The sequence below is a fragment of the Panthera onca genome, chromosome B3 (assembly GCF_046562875.1).
Source record: "Panthera onca isolate mPanOnc1 chromosome B3, mPanOnc1 haplotype 2, whole genome shotgun sequence".
Taxonomy (NCBI): Eukaryota; Metazoa; Chordata; class Mammalia; order Carnivora; family Felidae; genus Panthera; species Panthera onca.
This window is the reverse complement of record NC_138344.1, coordinates 52069567-52090937: the sequence shown is the minus strand read 5'-3', so window position 1 is coordinate 52090937 and position 21371 is coordinate 52069567. Positions and strand designations below refer to the sequence as shown.

Genomic DNA, 21371 nt, shown 5'->3' with positions numbered 1-21371 from the left:
AAAACAAAGCTGTTAGGCTATTAATGTTGTTGACAACATTAATCAGATACAAGAAGTGCTCATATTTACTAAAAGAACTCAGTGATAGTAAATATCAATTTTTGTGAAATTGTTGCCATAAGGATCCTTTATCTAGACTCTGAGTTATCAGTATCATCAGTTTCTCTTTCACACAGTTATGATGTTTGTGGATTTCTTGAAAGTGGTTTGCTCAGGTTGTGGCAAGTAGCTGTACCTTATATTTTTCAGAATCTTGTATTTCCACATGTGAGGTATGTGGCAATATGAAGAAGGCAGGAAATAAAGGCAGATTCCCTATTGTACAAAAGCTTCACTACTGTGAAACAGCTCATGTGTTTGAGAGTGCTAGCAGTTCTCTTAAGCCACAGCTGAAGGTGATTGAAAGTTGTCACATAATTCAAGTTCAGAATGGACTGCTTTATTTCATGTCTGTCATTGCCTTTAAATGATTAGCCCTTTGAATAAATGAATATTGCACTTGTCCCACTTCCAATTTCTTCAGACCCATTCAGAAAATAACACTGTACGTACACCTTTGCCAGCTATTAGATCAAAAAGCAGCAGCAACAACAAGCCTTTTCATATAAGAGTTAGCCTGTATTACATGCGTTAAATGAGCTGCTACATTGGCCACCTAGTTGTGTCTCAGACAGGAGACACATACTCACCCTCAGGGGCTTTGATGTGCTAGCCCTTCTGTCCACAACAGTTACTCCCACACAGCACCCCTGAGGCCCACCTGCTTTGGGGCTTTGCTGTCAATATCACCTCACTAGAGACATTCCCTAACCACTCTCCCTGTGCCCTTTCTCTTTTATTTTCTTTACATCAGTTATTGCCATCTGACATCTGTGTTTTGCTTATTTGTCAGCCAGTCTTCCCCCACTATATGAGCTCTTCACATACATACCTCCCAGTTCTATTAAATTCTTAATAATTTGTCATGCCTCCATACATATTTTTAAAAAAGAATTAAAGATGTAGTTGTAGCATACTGTGTAACCCCACCCTGTTGGTAATCCCTTCTCTCATTGCTCAAAGTAATGATTATCATGAATTTGTTACTTACCAATCATGTTTTTAATACATTTGCCATATATCTGTATTTATATCTATCTATATAGACATAGATATATAAAGTAACATTGTGCCTGTTTATGAGCCTGAAATAACTGGTTTCAGCATGTCCGTTTCTGTCTTGAGTTTGCTTTTTTAAATTGAGTGTATGGCGATTTCAACCATCTATTCATTTTTACTATTATATAGTGGTTCCCTATATGAATATAGTTCATTTATTCTCCAATTGTTGAAAGTTTAGGCTGTTTTTAATATTTTGCCACTACAAAAAAAAGTGGGCATTTTTTCATTTGCAAGTATTTCTCTAGGGAATGTTTTTTGAAGAAAAATTACCAAATCATAGGTATGGTACTTATTCATATACATATTTATTTATTCCAAAGTGCTCTTTCTCATTCTTTTACTCATTTCAACTCACCAATATTGTATGAAAGTCCTTGTTTTTCCACATTCCTCCTCAGATTTGATATTAGCAAACTCTTAAAAATGTTTTTCTAATCTGAAATGTTTTCTTCTCGAATAATTTGATTTTTCTAATTACTGGTAGAGTTAAACACCTTTATTGGTTTATTCACTGTTCAGGTTCACTCTTTTGTAAACTGAAGAGCATGCTCTGCAGATTTCTTATTTGTACTATTAGATTTTTGTTTATTCGATATCGATTGGCATAGTTAATAAGTAAATATGTTTTTTTAACAAAGACTAACACATTGCAGGCTCATTATGTTTTTTTGTTTGTTTTAGGGAAATGTTACTAATGTTGTCCTCAAAAAGTTCTAAAGAGCTCTGTAAAACAATTATGAACCTTCCTTCATTCATTGGCATTTAAGAAATGGTACAACCTAATGACTGTAAATACTATAAAGTATCTAGTATGGTGGGATCTAGAGTCGGAGCTAGTACATGTGAATTGCTTACAACATGGATAGCTATTTTTGATTGAGGGTCATCTTTCCATTTGGTGACTATAAATAAATAAGTTCAATGTACCAGTAGTTGTTTATAGCTAAATGCTCAGTTCGTGTCATTTAACAAAGGTGTAAGAAGAGCATTTCCTGCAATGGTGATTCTTTCCTTCTTTTTTCTCATCCTCTAGGTTGTATCAGAGTAAGATGGACGGTAGCTTTGATTGTGATTGTGGTGAGCTGGAGCCACCTGATCACTAACAAAAGACATCTTCTGTTAACCAACAGCCACCAGGGCTTCCTGTTGAAATACACAGCAACAAAGGAAGAAAAGAGGCATAACGGAAATAGTGCTTACCAGCACCTTAGAATGATGCTGCTCAGGACCAGTCCAACACTGAATGTATCTGCACTGTGAGGAGAATGTTCATAGAAGCCTGTTGTGTGCATATTTATTCACATTTTTGTTAAATGTTAAATCGTTTAGCACAGTAAATCTGAGTGCATAGTATGTCATTTCATTCCGTTTGAGTTTCTTGAGTGTTTTCTGTAAATGTCTGCAGAGTTGCTGCCCCTTTCTTGAACTATGAGTACTGCAATCTTTTTAATTCTCAATATGAGTAGAGCTTTTTGAGCTTTAAATCTAAGGGGAACTCAACGGGCCTGGTTGGCATATGCAATGAACATCAAGAAATCATCTTGCTGTGGAAGCAAAATTATTTTTCTTTTCCTTTTTTGAAAGATCTTTCCTTTTGATGTCAGTTTTCTTCCTTGTTTACACAAGTTCAACAATTCGAAAGGAAAAGGCAATAGTAGAGGTTTCAAAATGGCAGAGAAATTTGAAAGTCTCATGAACATTCATGGTTTTGATCTGGGCTCTAGGTATATGGACTTAAAACCATTGGGTTGTGGAGGCAATGGCTTGGTTTTTTCTGCTGTAGACAATGACTGTGACAAAAGAGTAGCCATCAAGAAAATTGTCCTTACTGATCCCCAAAGTGTCAAACATGCTCTACGTGAAATCAAAATTATTAGAAGACTTGACCATGATAACATTGTGAAAGTGTTTGAAATTCTTGGTCCTAGTGGAAGCCAGTTAACAGACGATGTGGGCTCTCTTACCGAACTGAACAGTGTTTACATTGTTCAGGAGTACATGGAGACAGACTTGGCTAATGTGCTGGAGCAGGGCCCTTTACTGGAAGAGCATGCCAGACTTTTCATGTATCAGCTGCTACGTGGGCTCAAATATATTCACTCTGCAAACGTACTGCACAGAGATCTCAAACCAGCTAATCTTTTCATTAATACTGAAGACTTGGTGCTGAAGATAGGTGACTTTGGTCTTGCACGGATCATGGATCCCCATTATTCCCATAAGGTAGGTGCAAAGCCAGCTGAGACAGATCTTTAAACTGATGTGTATCATCAGGAATAGGTCTTGTATTTTCTTTTATATTATGACAGATGTTTTTCCTTAACTGTGTTAAACTTTCCATGGTACCTTTTTTTTTCTGATACAGATCTTTCAGTCAGAATCTGTGTTTAAAAGGAAGGTGGAGTGGGATCCTAATTACATAAAAATTCTTAAAAGTGTATGGTTATTTATTATAACTGAAACTCTCCCTTATTTAAAATTGGGATATGTTCTTAAGTGTGTAGGGCAGAATTGTGGTTCTATCTGAAGTTAAGAGGGGATGCTATTAGAATTTTTATGTCTTGTGTCCCTTTGAGTCTCTAGTATTCTGTTATGCCTTATTTAGGCACACTTAATTTAGTTTGCTATCTAAATTTGCATGAAGATAAAATGGGAAGTAAGAATAGCTAAAGGGATTCATAGTAACTGTACTTTAGGTAACATTTTGCCTTCATAGAAGAAGTGAGTATTTTCTGAGTTGAACTTTGGTCTTTTAACTTTCAAATGAAATTATCTGTGGGATCCTGATCTTTAAAATAATAAAGTGGAGCTGCTTTGGTTATAAAGAACCCCTAGTTAACATCTACCTTCATAATTTTTCAAGGTTGTTTTGAGGATGCAGTAACACAATATATGTATAACTGTTTTTGTTAAATGCTTTATAAATGTAAAGTAGCAAAATTGATTAAGAGTGGGATATGTAGTAGAGCCAGTCCCGTGGGTTGTCAGTAAGGAGCTTGGCATTAGTTTAGAAGTAGCACCTTTGGTGTTCTTCTCTACCTTTCCCTCATTGATTTGAAACATGCCTGCTCCTTAATTAAGACCTGAAGTGAAAAATAGCTCCTCTTTTGAAACATGTTTTGAAAGTGTGACCTAGAATCAGCACTAAATTCTTACAGTATATTTTGGTCAGCAGACTTCATGTGAATATCATCTTATAGATTATATATCCCAGGGGGAGTTTAAGCTCCTATTTAGCCAGAAAAGTATAAGCGCCTTAAAACTATAGAAACCAGCTATATTTTGTTAGGATCTCACAATTCGTTTTTATTGTTTTTTGTTTTGTTTTTAAGATCAGGGATTCAAGTTTTGTACTGTTCTTCAGCTAAAGAAAAAAACTGAACTATGTTTTTGTTTCTTTTTCAGGGTCATCTTTCTGAAGGATTGGTTACTAAATGGTACAGGTCTCCACGTCTTTTACTTTCTCCTAATAATTATACTAAAGCCATTGATATGTGGGCTGCAGGCTGCATCTTTGCTGAAATGCTGACTGGTAAAACCCTCTTTGCAGGTTAGAGATTTTAAAATATATGGAAAATTATCCAAAAGAGAAATAATTTTGCATGTATCTATGAAGCAAGATTTATATAAGATTTAAAACAATTGTAGTCTGGAATATTAAGAGAGAAAATGGTGTTTTTAATATTTAAAAAATTTAAAAAACTTTTTCATATATTCACTGAATTGTTCACACAGCAAATATAGTCAGAATTTTAGTGTTCTTTTGTATTTATCTTAAACATAATGTTGTTTTTTTGTACAATGTCTGTTTTTTTGAAAGAGATAGTGTGAGCAAGGGAGGGACGGGAGGTGGGGCTGGGAGAGAATCCCAAGCAGGCTCCACCCTGTCAGTGCAGAGACCCATGTGGGACTCCATCCCATGAACCATGAGAAACCTGAGCCAAAATCAAGAGTCAGATGCTTAACCAACTGAGCCACCCAGGCACCCCAAACATAATGTTGTATTTTTAGATTTATAATACTTGTTGGTAATCTGTGGTAAATGATACCTGAGTTGTATAATGCTGTCAGTATTTGTCACTCGTAGTCAAAATTTTTAGCTATTGTTGAAAACCCAGTAATTCTTTGTCTACTATCATCCCTGTTGCCTGAACTGCCGTGTCCTGTTGCTTGACTCCTTTGACCTTTCAGAAACAAGGAATTTTTTGCTGAGTTTGATGCTATGAGATTTTTCACTACATAGAAATAGTGAAGAATTTTGGTGAGAGGAAGAGAAAGAAAAAAGTGGTAATGTAAATGAGGGTATGAGCCTGAATCAGTGAGAAAAGTTTGATGACAGAAATCGTGTACATGCAAGAATTGGTGCAAAAAGTTGGATGGAAGCAAGGTGTCAAATAATGAAGATATCTATATCTAGTTAAGATGGGGCCAGAATACTTAGAAAGTAGGCAGAAGAATTCCATTTGGAAAAACAGGAAGTAGTAAGGTACTGAAGATTTTTTAGAGAAGTGACATGATGGTGATTTAGGTCTTTTCTCTCTTTGGACATTATTGTTTTTCTCTCTAACCAATCTTACTTAGAGTGGCCCTCCCACCACTCCCAGATTATGCTAAGAGCAGAAGAAAGGGCAGGGTCTGCTTACAAAAGAAGGATTACTAAAAGAAAGATAAGGGTGCATAGGAGAACACTATTGAAGAAAGGATGGTATGACTAAATGCCCTTACTTTTCTCTTTTAATGCTGACATTTGCACTACTCAGCTTATGTAACATTGACCAATCATTTGTAGTTTTCCCCGTAAATTTATCTGAAATTTCTTCCGATATGTCTCATAGTGATTGAATTTCAATTTAGAAAACTGAGAAAATACCAGTTATTCGTGGAAACTAAATGCTTGAGTGGATTGAATCTTTTCCTAGAAACAATACTGTAATTGGAGGTTATATTCCTGATACTCAAGTACCTTCCAACATATGTAGAATAATTACTGTATTATTTGTTGCTGTATGACCAGCTGTCTCAAAATGTAGTTGCTTAAACAACAAACATTTATTATCTCATACTTTGTATGTGTCAGGAATTGGGAGGTGACTTCACTGGGTGGTTCTAACTCAGATTTGTTTAGTCAAGGTGTTGGTTAGGTCTGCAGTCATCTGAAGGCTTGACTGGGGCAGGAAGATCCACTTGTAGATAGCTTACTCACATGACTTATTAGGAAGCCTCAGTTTGTCATCATATGGGCTTCTCTATAGGTTTGCTTGAATGTCTTCATTATGTTGGCTTCATGAAGCTGGCTTCCCCCAGAATGAATGATCCAAAAGAGAGCAAGGAGAAAGCTTCTGTATCTTAAAAAAAAAAAAAAAAAAAAAAAGTCCTATCAGTATGTAATTCACATGCCATACACTTCACCCATTTAAGATATACAGTTCAATATTTTCTAGCATATTCACAGGATTGTATAACCATCTAATTTTGGAACATTTTTGTCCCCCCTAAAAGATAGCCTGTAACCATTAGCAGTTACTTTCCATTTCCCCTTTCTTCTAGCTCCTGACAAACACTAAGCTACTTTATTTCTCTGTAGATTTGCCTGTTCTGGGTATTTCATGTAAATAAGTTATGTAACAAGTGGCCTTGTGACTGACTTATTTCATTTAATGTAATATTTTGGAGGTTCATCCATGTTATAACATGTATTAGTATGTCCTCTTTTTGTGGCTAAATAATTCCACTCTGTGTGTGTGCCACACTTTGGTTATACATTCAGCAGTTTTTGGAAATTTGGGTTATTTGTCCTTCTTGGTTATTGTTACTGATGCTACCATGTGCATCAGTGAACAGTTTTTGTGTAGTTTTATGTTTTCCATTCTGTTGGATTTGTATATACTTAAGAGTAGAATTACTGTGTCATATGATAACTCTATGTTTAACTTTTTGAAGAAATGCTAGACCATTTTCCAAAGTGGTTGTAACACTTTACATTCCCACCAGCAGTGTATGAGGGTTCTATTTTTCCACATTCTCACCAACATTAATTAAAATGTAGTCTGTCTTATATTCTTTTTGAATATGAAGTAGTATCTTATTGTGGTTTTGATTTGCATTTACCTAATGACTAATAATGTTGAGTGTGTGTTTATTGACAATGTGTCATTTTTGGAGAACTATCTAGATCCATTGCATATTTTTGTTTTTTAATTATTTAATGCTTATGTTTGGAGAGAGAGAGAGAGCATGAGCATGAGCAGGGGAAGGGGCAGAGAGAGAGGGAGACACAGAATCCAAAGTAGGTTCCAAGCTCTGAGCTGTCGGCACAGAGCCCAACGCGGGGCTCAAACCCACGAACCATGAGATCATGACCTGCGCTGAAGTTGGACACTTAACCGACTGAGCCACCCAGGTGCCCCTTCATTGCGTATTTTTAAATTGGGTTGTTTGTATTTTATATTTGAGGTATAAGAGTTCTTTATATATTCTGGATACAAATCATTTAATCAGAAAAATGATTTGAATATATTTTCTCCCATTCCACAGGTTCTCTTTTTACTTTCTAGATGGTGTCTTTGGAAACAAAAGATTTGAGTTCTGATGAGGTCTATTTTACCTATTTTTTTTCTTTTGTCACTTTTGCTTGGTGTCATATATGTGAAATTATTGCCTGAGCCCTAAGAATTTTATAGTTTTAGCTTTTGAATTTAGGTCTGTGATCCATTCTGGGCTAATTTTTGTATATGGTGTGAGGTAGGATTTAACTTTATTATTTTGGATGTAGATATCCAGTTATTCCAGCACCATTTGCTGAAAACATTATTCTTTCTGATTGAATTATTTTGGCCCTCTTGTCAAAAACCAGTTGACCCTAAATGCAGCATGTCATTTTGTGACCTAGACTCAAAAGTGACACACTGTCATTTCAGCTTTATTTTATGCATTAGAAATAAGTCATCTAAGTCTACCTCACACTCAAAGGGAGGGAAGTTGGATTCCACCTTTTGAAGGGAAGAGTACCAAAAAATTTGTGGACTTTTTTTTTTTTTTTTTTTTTTTTTAAGTGGGTTCTACAGGGCACCTGCATGGCTCAGTCGGTTAAGTGTTTGTGGCTCGGGTCATGATCTCATAGTTAATGAGTTCGAGCCCTGCATTGGGCTCTGTGCTGACAGCTCAGAGCCTGGATCCTGCTTCAGATTCTGCATCTACCCGTCTGTCTGCTCCTCCTCCACTCACATTCAGTATCTTTCTCTCTCAAAAATAAACGTGAAAACAGTATAAAATAAAGTGGATTCTACACATAATGAGGGGCTTGAACTCAGGATTCTGAGATCAAAAGTTGCATGGTCTAATGATTGAGCCAGCCAGGCACCCAAATTTGTGGACATATTTTAATGCTGCCACAATAATGAATATTTTATCAGGAAAACTAGCTTGTTTATAATTGTTATATCATGCTCTAAGTCATTTGAAATGGGGTCAGAACTTAACGCTATATTGATTATTCATTCAACATATTCAGAATTGTTCAAGTATAGCAATAAAAATAATTGGATTAAACAACACCTTTAAATAACAATATTTTGATCTTACACCCATGTAAACTTTAAACAGTTAATGAGAATTATATGTAAAATGATTTGAAAGATCCAGTTTTAATTCTCTTCTCCTTTATTGGTAAATTTGTGAGCCATTCAACAAAAGCAGCATGAGGGAGATGTTTATTAGATAGAGGCCTCAAATGAACAGAGCAATAAAAGACACCCACTGAAATGTCTAATACCATCTCAAATTTAACCTATCCAAAACTGAACTGGTATTTCTCCCTCCTTTCTTTTTCTGCTGTCTTCCTCATCTGTGTAAACCAGATCCACTTTTTAGTTGCCAAGGCAAACATCTTGGCTTCATCTTTCACTTTGGTCAGTACAGAGTCTATGGACTCTTCCTTTGAAATATATTCAGAATCTAACTGCTTGTTATTATCTCTATTAGCTTCCCACCTCCCTGTGGTTCAGTCAACCACTGTGTCTCTCCTGGTCTATTGCAGGATTTTTAACTGTCTTTCCTGCTTTAATATTTGCTGTCTGTAGCCTAATTACCACATAGTAGCCATAGTATTTCTCTGAAAACATAAATCAGAACGTGCCATTTTTCTACTTGAAATTCTGTAATGTCTCCCTATCACATTCGGGATAAAGTATACCCTTTGTGTTCTGGTACCATTCTGACTTTATCTTCTATTCCCTGCAGCCATTCTGTTTCAGCTACACTTAACTAATTGTTGTTTCTTGGACAAGCCCTCTGTCTCCTATGGGCCTTTGGGCCTTTCCCCATCTTTCTGTAACTCCTTTCCTCCATATGAATGCATGGTGTGTTCTCCAACTTCTTTAATTTTCAGCATTTCCAAGGAAGGAGGCCTTCCTTGGTCATCCTGCATAAATTAATAATCCTGCCCCTAACACTGCTATTTATCCTCCCTGCTTACTCTATTTTTCTTCATGGCATTTGACATAAATGTTGACAGAGTTATTATCTGTTTTTCTCCACTAGATTGTAAGCTCCGTGAAGACAGAGGTTTGGTCTTTTTGTTTCATAGGTGTATTTCTTTTAACTTTTTTTTTTTTTTAATGTTTATTTTTGAGAGAGACAGATTGTGAGTTGGGGAGGGGAAGAAAGCAAGGGAGACACAGCATCCAAAGCAGGCTCCAAGCTCTGAGCTGGCAGCAAAGAGCCTAACATGGGGCTCAAATTCACAAACCGGTGATATCATGACCTGAGCCCAAGTCAGCCACTTAACCGACTGAGCCACCCAGGTGCCCTCATAGCTGTATTTTAAAGTACCTTGCTCATAGTAGGAACCCCAAGAAAAATTTGGGAGATTGAATGGATTCCAGAAATTCGTGGAAAGGCAAACTGAATGGTTTTCTTTAGTCACCATTTAGCTTAAAGTTCCCCCTTTTATTTATTTAGTTTTTAATGCTTATTTATTTTTGAGAGAGAGAGACAGAGTGTGAGTGGGGGAAGGGCAGAGAGAGAGGGAGACAAAAAATCCAAAACAGGCTCCAGGCTCCGGGCTCCAGGCTCCGGGCTCCAGGCTCCAGGCTCCAGGCTCCAGGCTCCAGGCTCCAGGCTCCAGGCTCTGAGCCGTCAGCACAGATCTGGACACGGGGTCGAACTCACAAACTGTGAGATCATGACCTGACCTGAGCCAAAGTTGGGCACCCAACCTACTGAGCCACCCAGGCACCTCTTCCCGCTTTTATTTCTTTAATACTGGTTCTGAAATGGCTACCTGAGTGTAACCTATAACTACAAAACTTCTTGTGCAGATCTGGTCCAGCCATCCATTTTACTGGTGATGAAAGCCTTTATCATCTTAAGTATGTCCAGAGGTATAGCCAGTTAATTAGCGATACAGCCACGACTAGAATCCATGTGTCTTGAATCCCAGTTCATTGCTTTCTTCACTACTTTATGATGCCTTAATTTGAGGCTAAACATAAAGGGTCAATTTCTTATGGCAACAAAGCAGCCAAAAGTAAATATGTCAGTGAGCTGAAATCGGAATAGATCTGCTTTTTGAGTAGATTGATGATATTCAAAGTAAAGAAACATGCTGATTAAAGATTCAGTTAAAACCGTTTTCCTCCCAGTGGTCATTACAGTATTTAAGTTAGTTTCCTATAACTTTAGAATGTCTTTTTCAAATAAGTAAGCATTGAGGAATATGTTTATATTGTATTTGATGTTTATCTAATTTCAGGTGCACATGAACTTGAACAGATGCAGCTGATTTTAGAATCTATTCCTGTAGTACATGAGGAAGATCGTCAGGAGCTTCTCAGCGTAATTCCAGTTTACATTAGAAATGACATGACTGAGCCACACAAACCTTTAACTCAGCTGCTTCCAGGAATTAGTCGAGAAGGTATTGTTACTCAAGAGTAACCATCATGTAATGGGGTGTATGTGTGTATGTGTGTGCATGTGCGTGCACACGTGTGCACATGCATGCATGCAAGCAGGATCTCTATATTCCCAAAAAGTCTAGACATTAAGATATATCTAAAATTTCAACCCTTACTTTCCCTTTCCCTGAATCTTAGAGAGGGATATCTTTTTTTGTTCCTCTGAATAATTTTTCAAATTGAATAAACTGAACCCCTCTCCTGGTTCTAACTCCATCTATTTTTTTAGCTTGCACCTCTGATTCTCTGGCATAGGTGAGCATCTAGAAACCCTGTCCCTCATTAAGCTAGAATGTTCTGTGAGGGTTATATGATAAGTAAGTTGGGTATGAATATGCATGTTATTTACATATGAAAGTGAATTGAGTTGGGAGAAAGCAAAGGCTTCTGGGCAAGGAAGTAGAGGAAAGAGCAAAACTCCATATGAGCAAACACATTACATTAGAGTTTGCAGGTTCGTGTTAGGAATATTAGGTGCTAAATATGAGAATTTGTGCAAGCTTGAAAGGGGTAGGAACTTAGAATCAAAACTTTGTTGACCATTAACACAATAATTTTATGTTTCAAAAAAGAGTGACATGTCTTCAGGATTTGTTGATACAAATAATATACAAAAGTCTTTAACTCTTGTAGTGGTTACCTGTAGTAAGATAATTTTTTTTTAATTTATTTTTAAATAATCTCTGCACCCAATGTGGGGTTCGAACTCAACCCCCAGATCAAGAGTTGCATGCTGTATTGACTGAGCCAGCCAGGTGCCCCAGGATAACATTTTTTTAAGGATGAGCATTGGACATAAGGAAAATCTTTCTTAAAAGTTGATTGTGTCTTATATTTTTAAGAATTATCATATTAAGATACATCGATGTCAGTATTGTATGGTTCTTTCATGAATCAAGTTAGGGATATATAGTTGTTTCTCTTAATTACATATCCATTATTCATGTTACCCACTCTGATCACTATATGTGGTTTGGGTTAGTGTGTATCAAAGTGTTTTAAAGTAGCAAGTGTTTTGAGAAATAGGCACTGGATGGGGATATCATAATGACATTTTGTTTTCTTCACTTGTGCTTAGAACCTATATTGTAAATGCCTAAGTAATGAGGAAGCAGCTGTATTTAATTTCAGCAGGTTTTGTAGGCTTCCTTTTCAGTAGTTCTACATTCCTAACCAGTCTTCAAGTCTTATCTTCACATTCAGATTCCAGTGCGCTGTCTTGCTCCTGACCTTGTAGCCATGTCATGACACCCTTTTTCGTAACTGAACAGTAGTCACGTAGCATTGGACTGTGCCTCAGAATCCTCTGTGGGAGAATTTTTTTTGAGAGAGAGAGTGAACGAGAACGAGAACACAAGATGGGGACAGGGGCAGCAGAAGAGAGGGAGAGAATCTGAAGCAGACTCTGTACTCAGCTTGATGCTATGACCCAGGGAGCATGACCTGAGCTGAAATCAAGAGTCCGATGCTCAACTGACTGAGCCACCCAGGTGTCCCAAGTGGGAGCTTCTTAAAAATGCAGACTGTTCAGTCAGAATCCAGAGGTAGGGTGGGGAGTAGAGCAGGTGTCTGTTTTTAAAGCCCTCTACAGGTGTGGCCCCACTCAGCCAGGTTGAGAGACATTGCTCAGGAATAACCTTGATTGGCTTTGAGCCGTTGTCGCTATTGCTGTGTCTTATCCACAGAGGTAAGCTAGTAATAATGTAGGACATTGCTGTTGAAGCATTTGCAGGCTAGCCAAACTTGAATCTTCTATTTCCCCTACCCTCATTAGGGTCAGGACCATGTCTTAGTTGGTTTTGAATCAACTTGAATATTTGCCTGATGGCTGGGATGTATGTCTTTCATAATGGGTTAATTAACCATCAGCCAAAGATCCTTGGTATTCACAAGTAGCGGAACTATGCTTATATACAAGTGCATAGCAGAGTTTTTAAATTTCCTGAGACTAAAGATACGTTGTGTAGATGTGCTCTACACCAGTTTCTTCTTAATCAAGATTAACATTGGAGTTTTATTTTTGGAACAGAGCACATTCTGAGGCAATGGGGACTTCATAAGAAATACATGTTCTTTTCTCCCACTCTGTTCATGATCTTCAGAGGAAAAAGCCAAACAAGATTAAGTACATATGAATTAACATGTAATAATGAAGACAATTAAGAACCCTAGTGGTCTTTTTTTTTTTTTTTTTTTAATTTTTTTTTTTAATGTTTATTTTTGAGACAGAGAGAGACAGAGCATGAATGGGGGAGGGTCAGAGAGAGAGGGAGACGCAGAATCCGAAACAGGCTCCAGGCTCTGAGCTGTCAGCACAGAGCCCGATGCGGGGCTCGAACTCACGGACTGTGAGATCATGACCTGAGCCGAAGTCGGACGCTTAACCGACTGAACCACCTAGGCGCCCCAGAACCCTAGTGGTCTTCATCTTTCAATGAAATAATCTTTTTTCATTTCACCCTATACTTATCTCTCATCCTCCCTTTTGCTTTCTCACATCAAAATTTTTTTTATGTCTTAGCACACTTCAACACCATCATAGCAAATAGATTTATTTCCTTTAGAGCAGTGCTGTCCAATAGAACTTTCTGTAATTATGGAAATAGTCTATGTATGTGTATATTGCATGCACTTGGGAGCTCAGCCTAGCTCGTTTCTTTGTTATCTCTTCCTCTTTCCACCTGCTGCCTACAGTTCCCAAATGCTAGGGATTTGAGTATATTCCTCTTGTGTATTGGGATATGTATCTCCCTTCTCTCTGAGAATGGTGATTGTGCTGGGTCAGCCCTTCATAACTGTGCCTTAGAGTCTCTCTTGCCTTGTGACACATGGTCCCTGGGCTAATTAAGATAGACTCTTTTGCAAGACAACCAAGAACAGCTTGATGTATTGTGAAATGACTTCCTAGATTAGGGTAATATGATAAGAGGGGGATAAGGGGGAGGAGAGGAAGAGGCCTCAGCCCTGGGCCACTGCAGGGCCTGAATAGCAGTGAGTCTTAGTTTCTATAGTCTTTATTGGAGTGATTGAGTATTGAATGAGATAATGTATATGAAAACACTTTGTAAAATATAAAAGGCTGTAAAAAATCAGCTATTGTTTACATTAATGAGAAATCGGGAATTGAAAATGGAAGAATTATCTTTTCCTTAGAGACAGAGGTAAAGATACGAGGGTGTGTGACAGGCCATAGTGAAGAACTAGGGATTGAGGTAAATGTGAAGCGGGTTTATCTGTTGAGAATGATAGTGTAAAGAGATGGTGTGGAACATTGCTGAGCAATAGCAAAGGCCAAATTGCAATTCCACAGTATGAATTTGTAGTGAGCCGTGGGTGTGATTTTGCATGTAGCTTTCATCAGGCCTGTACGGCTAGGGAGCAGAGAAAGTAGATGGGGGAAATCACTCAAAGTTGAAGATTGGTATAAATCATAAGGCATACAAGTGTGTGGTGGTGTAAGGGTAACCTTTAGGCTGGTGACAGTGTGGTTCACGCTGAGTTAGCAGCTTAGGAAGGCCCAGTGATTGATGTGAGACAGAGATCAACAAATTAGTACAGCAGCTAGTCAGTGAGATAAGGGAAGGAAAGGGGAAAGTGTTTTTTTATTAAGCACTAGACACTATGCTTTACATTTAATTTTTATACCTTATAAGATATCTGTCAGTATACCCATTTTATACATGAAGAAACTGAAGTTCAAGTTTAAGTAATCTGTCTAGCTCTTGACAGCTAGGGAGTAATTCAGTTAAGCTTGTGAGTTGCAGAGCTGAGATTACGACCTATAGTATTAGGTTGAACCATATGAAATTGCTGTCATTTGCCCATTTTTGACTGACAAAAATAGAAGTTTCAGATGATTCAACTTAATATATTCTTTTTTTTTTTTTTTTTGTAACTGAGCATAATAGGAGATTGGGGTACATTTCAAATATTTATTAAGATTATTGAATAGGTATCTTTTTAATCTGTAAATCAGTTTTATTTCACTGATAAATTAATTTACCTTTTAATTGTATAATCCCTTTTTTTCCCCCTACATTGGTTGGCAGACCTCCAGTACAGTTAAGGTGTTTTATCTCTTTCTTTTGCAGCACTGGATTTCCTGGAACAAATTCTGACATTTAGCCCAATGGATCGGTTGACTGCAGAGGAAGCGCTTTCTCATCCTTACATGAGCATATATTCTTTTCCAATGGATGAGCCAATTTCCAGTCATCCTTTTCATATTGAAGATGAAGTTGATGATATTTTGCTTATGGATGAAACTCATAGTCACATTTATAACTGGGAAAGGTAAATTGATGCTAAGGTAGAAAAATACAATTTATTATATTTTCACAACAGTGTACTAATTACTATATGATCACGGCCCACTTATTATGTGAGTTTTATTTTTAAATTATGGTAAGACAATGTAGATCTCTTAAAAATTTACTGATGGGGGGCGCCTGGATGGGTGGCTCAGTCAGTTCGGTGTCAGACTCTTGATTTTGGCTCAGGTCATGATCTCACTGTTTGAAAGTTTGAGCCCCGTGTGGGGGTCTGTGCTGACAGTACGGAGTTGGCTTGGGATTCTGTCTGCCCCTCCCTTGCTTGCTCGCTCTCTCACAATAAATAAATTAAAAAAAATAATTAGTGATGGTCCCTTGGGGTTTCTGCTAAACTTAATATCTTTGAATAGCCTTTATGTAATTTAAATATTAATAGTTACTATTTAAGATGTTGGATGACAAGACTCAACCTTAATCCAGTAAGGTATCTGCATAATGTCTCAAATCTTTCCATATAATCTCTTGTATCTTAGGATAGCAATTATTTTGATTCATGGTATATGCTATTCAAATCTGTTTTCCTAATGACATAAAATTAACCTTCAGGGGAAATCTGGGTGGCTCAGTTGGTTAAGCATCCAACTTCGGCTTGGGTCATGATCTCACGGTTTGTGAGTTTGAGCCCCATGTTGGGCTCTGTGCTGACAGCTCAGAGCCTAGAACCTGCTTTGGATTCTGTGTCTCCCTCTCTCTGCCCCTCCCCCTGCTCGTACTCTGTCTTTCTCTGTCTCTCTCAAAAATAAATAATAAACACTAAAAAAATTAAAAAAAAACTTCAGTTAACATAGGTCCAGTATAAGGGACTTTTCTATTTTGAATAGTATAAAATATCAAAATGGATAACATCATACATTTGAGTTAAAGATTTTTTTCCCTCTGCTTTCTTTTAGGATTTCTAAATTTCTGGAGAAATTTAGGTATAATTTTGCTTCAAAGTAAGGTTGTAGCATATAATAATGGATCGATGTTGTTTAAAATCTTCAGATAATTTTGATATTTAGCCACTAGGTGTTAAGTCACTAATGACAGTCGTAAAACTTTAAAATTTCATATATTTCTTTGTTTAAAAGAAAAATCATTAAATTAGTTTGTGAAGTCATTGCATTTTCCTCCTAAAATGTTCAGGTATTTGTATGTTTACACACCTCTGCCAATGACCATTTTGTCCACATGAACATTTCTACTACCTGTGTATAGTAGGTACATAACCAGATGTCTTCTAATATCTTTCCTAGTCTCTCCTCCCCATCCCCCAACCATTTGTGTGTGTCTCCCAGTCTGCTGCTACTTGGGCATGAATGGTCACCTCGCTCTGATATGTCAGTAAGAGGATACCGTATTTGGTAGTGCTTATACATGGAGAGGTTTTTTTTCTATTCATTATGAGTTCTAGGAAGCCTTCCTTTTTTTCTAGTCTGACTTGGTACCAGTACAGTGAAAATCTGTAAGAGACCTGATTAAGATTAGAGATTCATTTTGTGGCCACAAAGTGTTTTTTCTGTGTATGAAACTGTTGGACTTGAACCGTAGACATGCCAGTCACTCAGATGTTTATCTGCAGCTGTGTTTGAGGTGGATGAAAAATAGAGAAAAGATGGAATAAGTGTAAAATGGTATTTCATCTTAAATTTAAAAATGGAGGGCTTAGAATTTTGTTATAATCATAGGCTTCATTGGTAATTACCAAAATTGCCTTTTATTACTTTATGTAGTAATAGATCTTACCTATCCATTAAAGTTAGGAGTTACGCTCCTGTTATCCCTGCATAGACCTAGCAGAGTGCTTTCACCTAAAAGGCACTCAGTGAATTTGAAAATGAAATCATACCCCTGCACTAACAGTAATGTATTCATTTTTTTCAGGTACCACGATTGCCAATTTTCAGAGCATGATTGGCCTATACATAACAACTTTGATATTGATGAAGTTCAGCTTGACCCAAGAGCTCTGTCTGATGTCACTGATGAAGAAGAAGTACAAGTCGATCCTCGAAAATATTTGGATGGAGATCGTGAGAAGTATTTGGAGGATCCTGCTTTCGATACGAATTACTCTACCGAGCCTTGTTGGCAGTACCCAGATCATCATGAAAACAAATATTGTGATCTGGAGTGTAGCCATACTTGTAACTACAAAACAAGGTCATCATCTTATTTAGATAACTTAGTTTGGAGAGAGAGTGAAGTTAACCATTATTATGAACCCAAGCTTATCATAGATCTTTCCAATTGGAAAGAACAAAGCAAAGAAAAGTCTGATAAGAAAGGCAAGTCAAAATGTGAAAGGAATGGATTGGTTAAAGCCCAGATAGCTCTAGAGGAAGCATCACAGCAACTGGCTGAAAAAGAAAGGGAAAAGAATCAGGGATTTGACTTTGATTCCTTTATTGCAGGAACTATTCAACTTAGTTCACAACATGAACCTACTGATGTTGTTGATAAATTGAATGACTTGAATAGCTCAGTGTCCCAACTAGAATTGAAAAGTTTGATATCAAAGTCAGTAAGCCGAGAAAAACAGGAAAAAGGCATGGCAAATTTGGCTCAGTTAGAAGCCTTGTACCAGTCGTCTTGGGATAGCCAGTTTGTGGGTGGTGGGGAGGACTGTTTTCTTATAAATCAATTTTGTTGTGAGGTAAGGAAGGATGAACAAATTGAGAAGGAAAACACTTATACCAGTTACCTGGACAAGTTCTTTAGCAGGAAAGAAGATACCGAAATGCTAGAAACTGAGCCAGTAGAGGATGGGAAGCTTGGGGAGAGAGGAAATGAGGAAGGATTTCTGAACAACAGTGGGGAGTTCCTCTTTAACAAGCAGCTCGAATCCATAGGCATCCCGCAGTTTCACAGTCCAGTTGGGTCCCCACTGAAGTCAATCCAGGCCACCTTAACACCTTCTGCTATGAAATCTTCCCCTCAGATTCCTCATAAGACATACAGCAGCATTCTGAAACATCTGAACTAAAACACTCAGCAGACATTTCTCTTTGTATTCTTCATGAAATGTGTTTTGTCTTTTTTATTACTAGTGTTTAAGTCATTTTTTTACTTGAATCATATGGTGTCATTTAGAAAGGATTTTATTAGTTCTTGGTTTTTAAAATCCAGACTTTTTTTCTACATGTGAGATGGTTTTCATTTTAACTGGCATGTCGTTTGCACACAAAAATAAAGAATAGAGCAAAATAATGCAATGCAGGAGGAGACAAAAGAAATGCACTAAGACAAGTAAAAAACATTCTCTCATAGAACAATGATCTGTTTTACAGGAAACAAAAATCTTGCCTTGAAATTTACACAGTGAGACTGTACATAATTGCATGAAAATATCTATTTTTTTCCTAAAACATTTTTCATTCATGAGTATTTTCAAGTTTTTCATACTGTACACATTTCTTAAAACACATGATACCAGCAGCAACTGAAAATGAATGCCGAATTTGGTACACATGTGTTATCTACCTCAAGGTAACAAAAGTATGTGGCAAAACATATACCATCCATAGTGCTTCACACATGCACTTCTATTTAGCCAGCGTTTATTGTAGTAAACTATTAATAAGATTCACGCACCGTTTATAAATGTTCTGGTATGCATTCTTTATAGTGAAGTGTTACTACATCACATCTTATTTATTTTAGAAAATCAGTATATTTTCTGTATTTAATTATAAAAAGTTGACTTAGTTTTTGAAATTTATTTGCAAATACACTTTTTCCATTTGGCACTATGGTTTGTTGCCTACTTAGCTGAATATATAATGTCGGCTCATCCTAAGGCTGTCCACGTACTTAATTTACTTTCGTATTCATTTTAAGTAAAGCGCTCACTGTGTATAGGAATTTGTATTTTGGAGGTGCTTGATCTATCTACAAAGAAACATTAGGAATTACTTTATTATAAAATGCTCCTAGAAGTCTTAACTGTGTTTATTTTTAAACAAAACAAAACAAATTGTAATGTTAGACTTGTGTGCATGGAAGTAATTAAGGTACATCATTATTGTAGTTTAAAAGTTGTACATGATAAGACATATTTTGTTTTTACTGTATGTTTTTACTGAATGATCTGTTCCCCATCCCAAGGCAAGCATGAATAAAATTAGGTTAAACATAGCATGTGGTGTTGGAGTCTCTTAGAATTTGTTTCATCTATTTTATTTTATTGAATACTGTCGGTATCTTTAGTTATCCTGTTCAAAGAAAAGGACAAATAAACATGGCCAGCAACTATGGCTCCTGTTGAACTCTTTAGGGTAGTGCAGGAAAAGTAAAAATTACTAGCAAATTCTTTATCTAGTCTCACCTTTCAGCAAAATTGTGGCTGTACTTTAGACTATGTTAGGCTAAACGGCTTCAAAGAAAAAGCTTCTTTGTCTCTACACAGAAACCTTGTTGATTTACCTTCACACATTAAAATGGAATAAGGTTTTATATATTTCAAAACTATTAAGTGCCCTTGGAGGCTTTGAAGTACGCAGAGGAACCTCCTTTAAATGTATTTGCTCTACAGTACATCATGTTTCCTTTGTTCAAGAACTTACCTGTTTACCTATCCAAATATAAAACCACTTTTCCTTTAACCTCCCTTTTCCATTTGTCTTCCTTATTTATATACAAAGCCAGTTCTATTAATATTCAGACTTCTACCTTCCCGGTGACCTATTCACTGATTTCATTTGGATTCTCAGAGCTTTTAAAAAATACAGGTATTTTCTGGATGAGTATCATTGTCACATGTTGTGAATTTATACTCCAGTTAACCTTAAAAAGACAAACGCTTAGAGTGGAAGCTTTCAGCTTCTCACCATTGGATATTATGTTAAGCTGTGGATTTTCATATATGGCCTTTATTACTTTGAAGTAATTTCCTTCTGTTCCTATTTTGTTGAGTGTGTGTTTTTTTTTTAGTCATGAAAAGGTGGTGTGTGAAATGCTTTTATTGCACATATTGAGATGATCCTGGTTTTTGTCCCTAATGTGGTGAATTACATTGATTTTCATATGTTGAACCATTCTTGTATTCCAGAAATCTCACTTGATTATGATCGTGTAATCCTTTTAATGTGCTGTTGGACTTGATTTGCTTAGTGTTTTGTCTTAGGACTTTATGTATCAATACTCATTAGGTATATTGGCCTGTAGTTATAACACCATTGTCTAATTTTGGTATCAGGGTAATGCTGGTCTCATTGAATGACTTTGGAAATATTCTCTCCTCAATTTTTGGGAAGAGTTTGAGAAGAATTGTTAATTGTTTCACTGTTTGGTAGACTTCTCTAGTGAAGCCATCTGGTCCAAGGCTTTTGGGAGATTTTTGATTATTGATTCAGTCTCCTTACTAGGTCTGTTTGGATTTTTAATTTCTTCACAATTCACTCTTGGTAGATTGCATGTTTCTAGAAATTTATCCATTTCTTGTAGGTTATCTAGTTTGTTGGCATATAATTTGTTCATTATAGTCTCTTACCCCTTTTTATTTCTGTATATCAGTTGTAACTTGTCCTTTTTTCACTTAAGATTTATGTTGTGTCTTTTCTCTTTTTCTCAGGGTAGCTAATGGTTTGTTGATTTTGTTGATCTTTTCTGTTCTCCATTTCTGCTCTAATTTTTATTATTCCCTTCTCATGACTGTGGATGTTTTTGGTCCTTTTCTAGTTCTTAAGATGTAAAGTTAGATTGTTGATTTGAGGTCTTTTTTATTTTTTATTATTTTCATTATTTTTTTGTTCCATGAATCTCACACTTTATTAAAAAATGCAAATCTGCAAGTAAGCTATAATGCCAAGTAGAATATTCCTTTAATAATATGAGTTATCTAGGGGCTCAAACATCCAGTTTGGGCTTAGATCATGATCTCACAGTTTGTGAGTTTGAGTCCCACATCAGGCTCTGTGCCAACAGCTCAGAGCCTGGAGCCTGC

At 36.7% G+C, this 21371-nt stretch overlaps 1 protein-coding gene across 4 annotated transcripts in view; it reads left to right on the top strand.

The window, feature by feature from the left end:
* The window catches only part of MAPK6 (mitogen-activated protein kinase 6), a 46926-nt gene extending 27362 nt beyond the window's left edge, over positions 1-19564 (top strand). For all 4 annotated transcript variants that reach the window (XM_078448620.2, XM_078448618.2, XM_078448619.2 and 1 more), the window contains exons 2-6: positions 2195-3384; positions 4567-4711; positions 10913-11077; positions 15209-15410; positions 17312-19564. In XM_078448620.2, the coding sequence (XP_078304746.1) occupies positions 2830-3384; positions 4567-4711; positions 10913-11077; positions 15209-15410; positions 17312-18413 (2169 nt within the window). In that variant the 5' untranslated portion in view covers positions 2195-2829 and the 3' untranslated portion in view covers positions 18414-19564. The remainder of the gene's footprint in view (positions 1-2194; positions 3385-4566; positions 4712-10912; positions 11078-15208; positions 15411-17311) is intronic.
* Positions 19565-21371: the final 1807 nt, after the last annotated feature.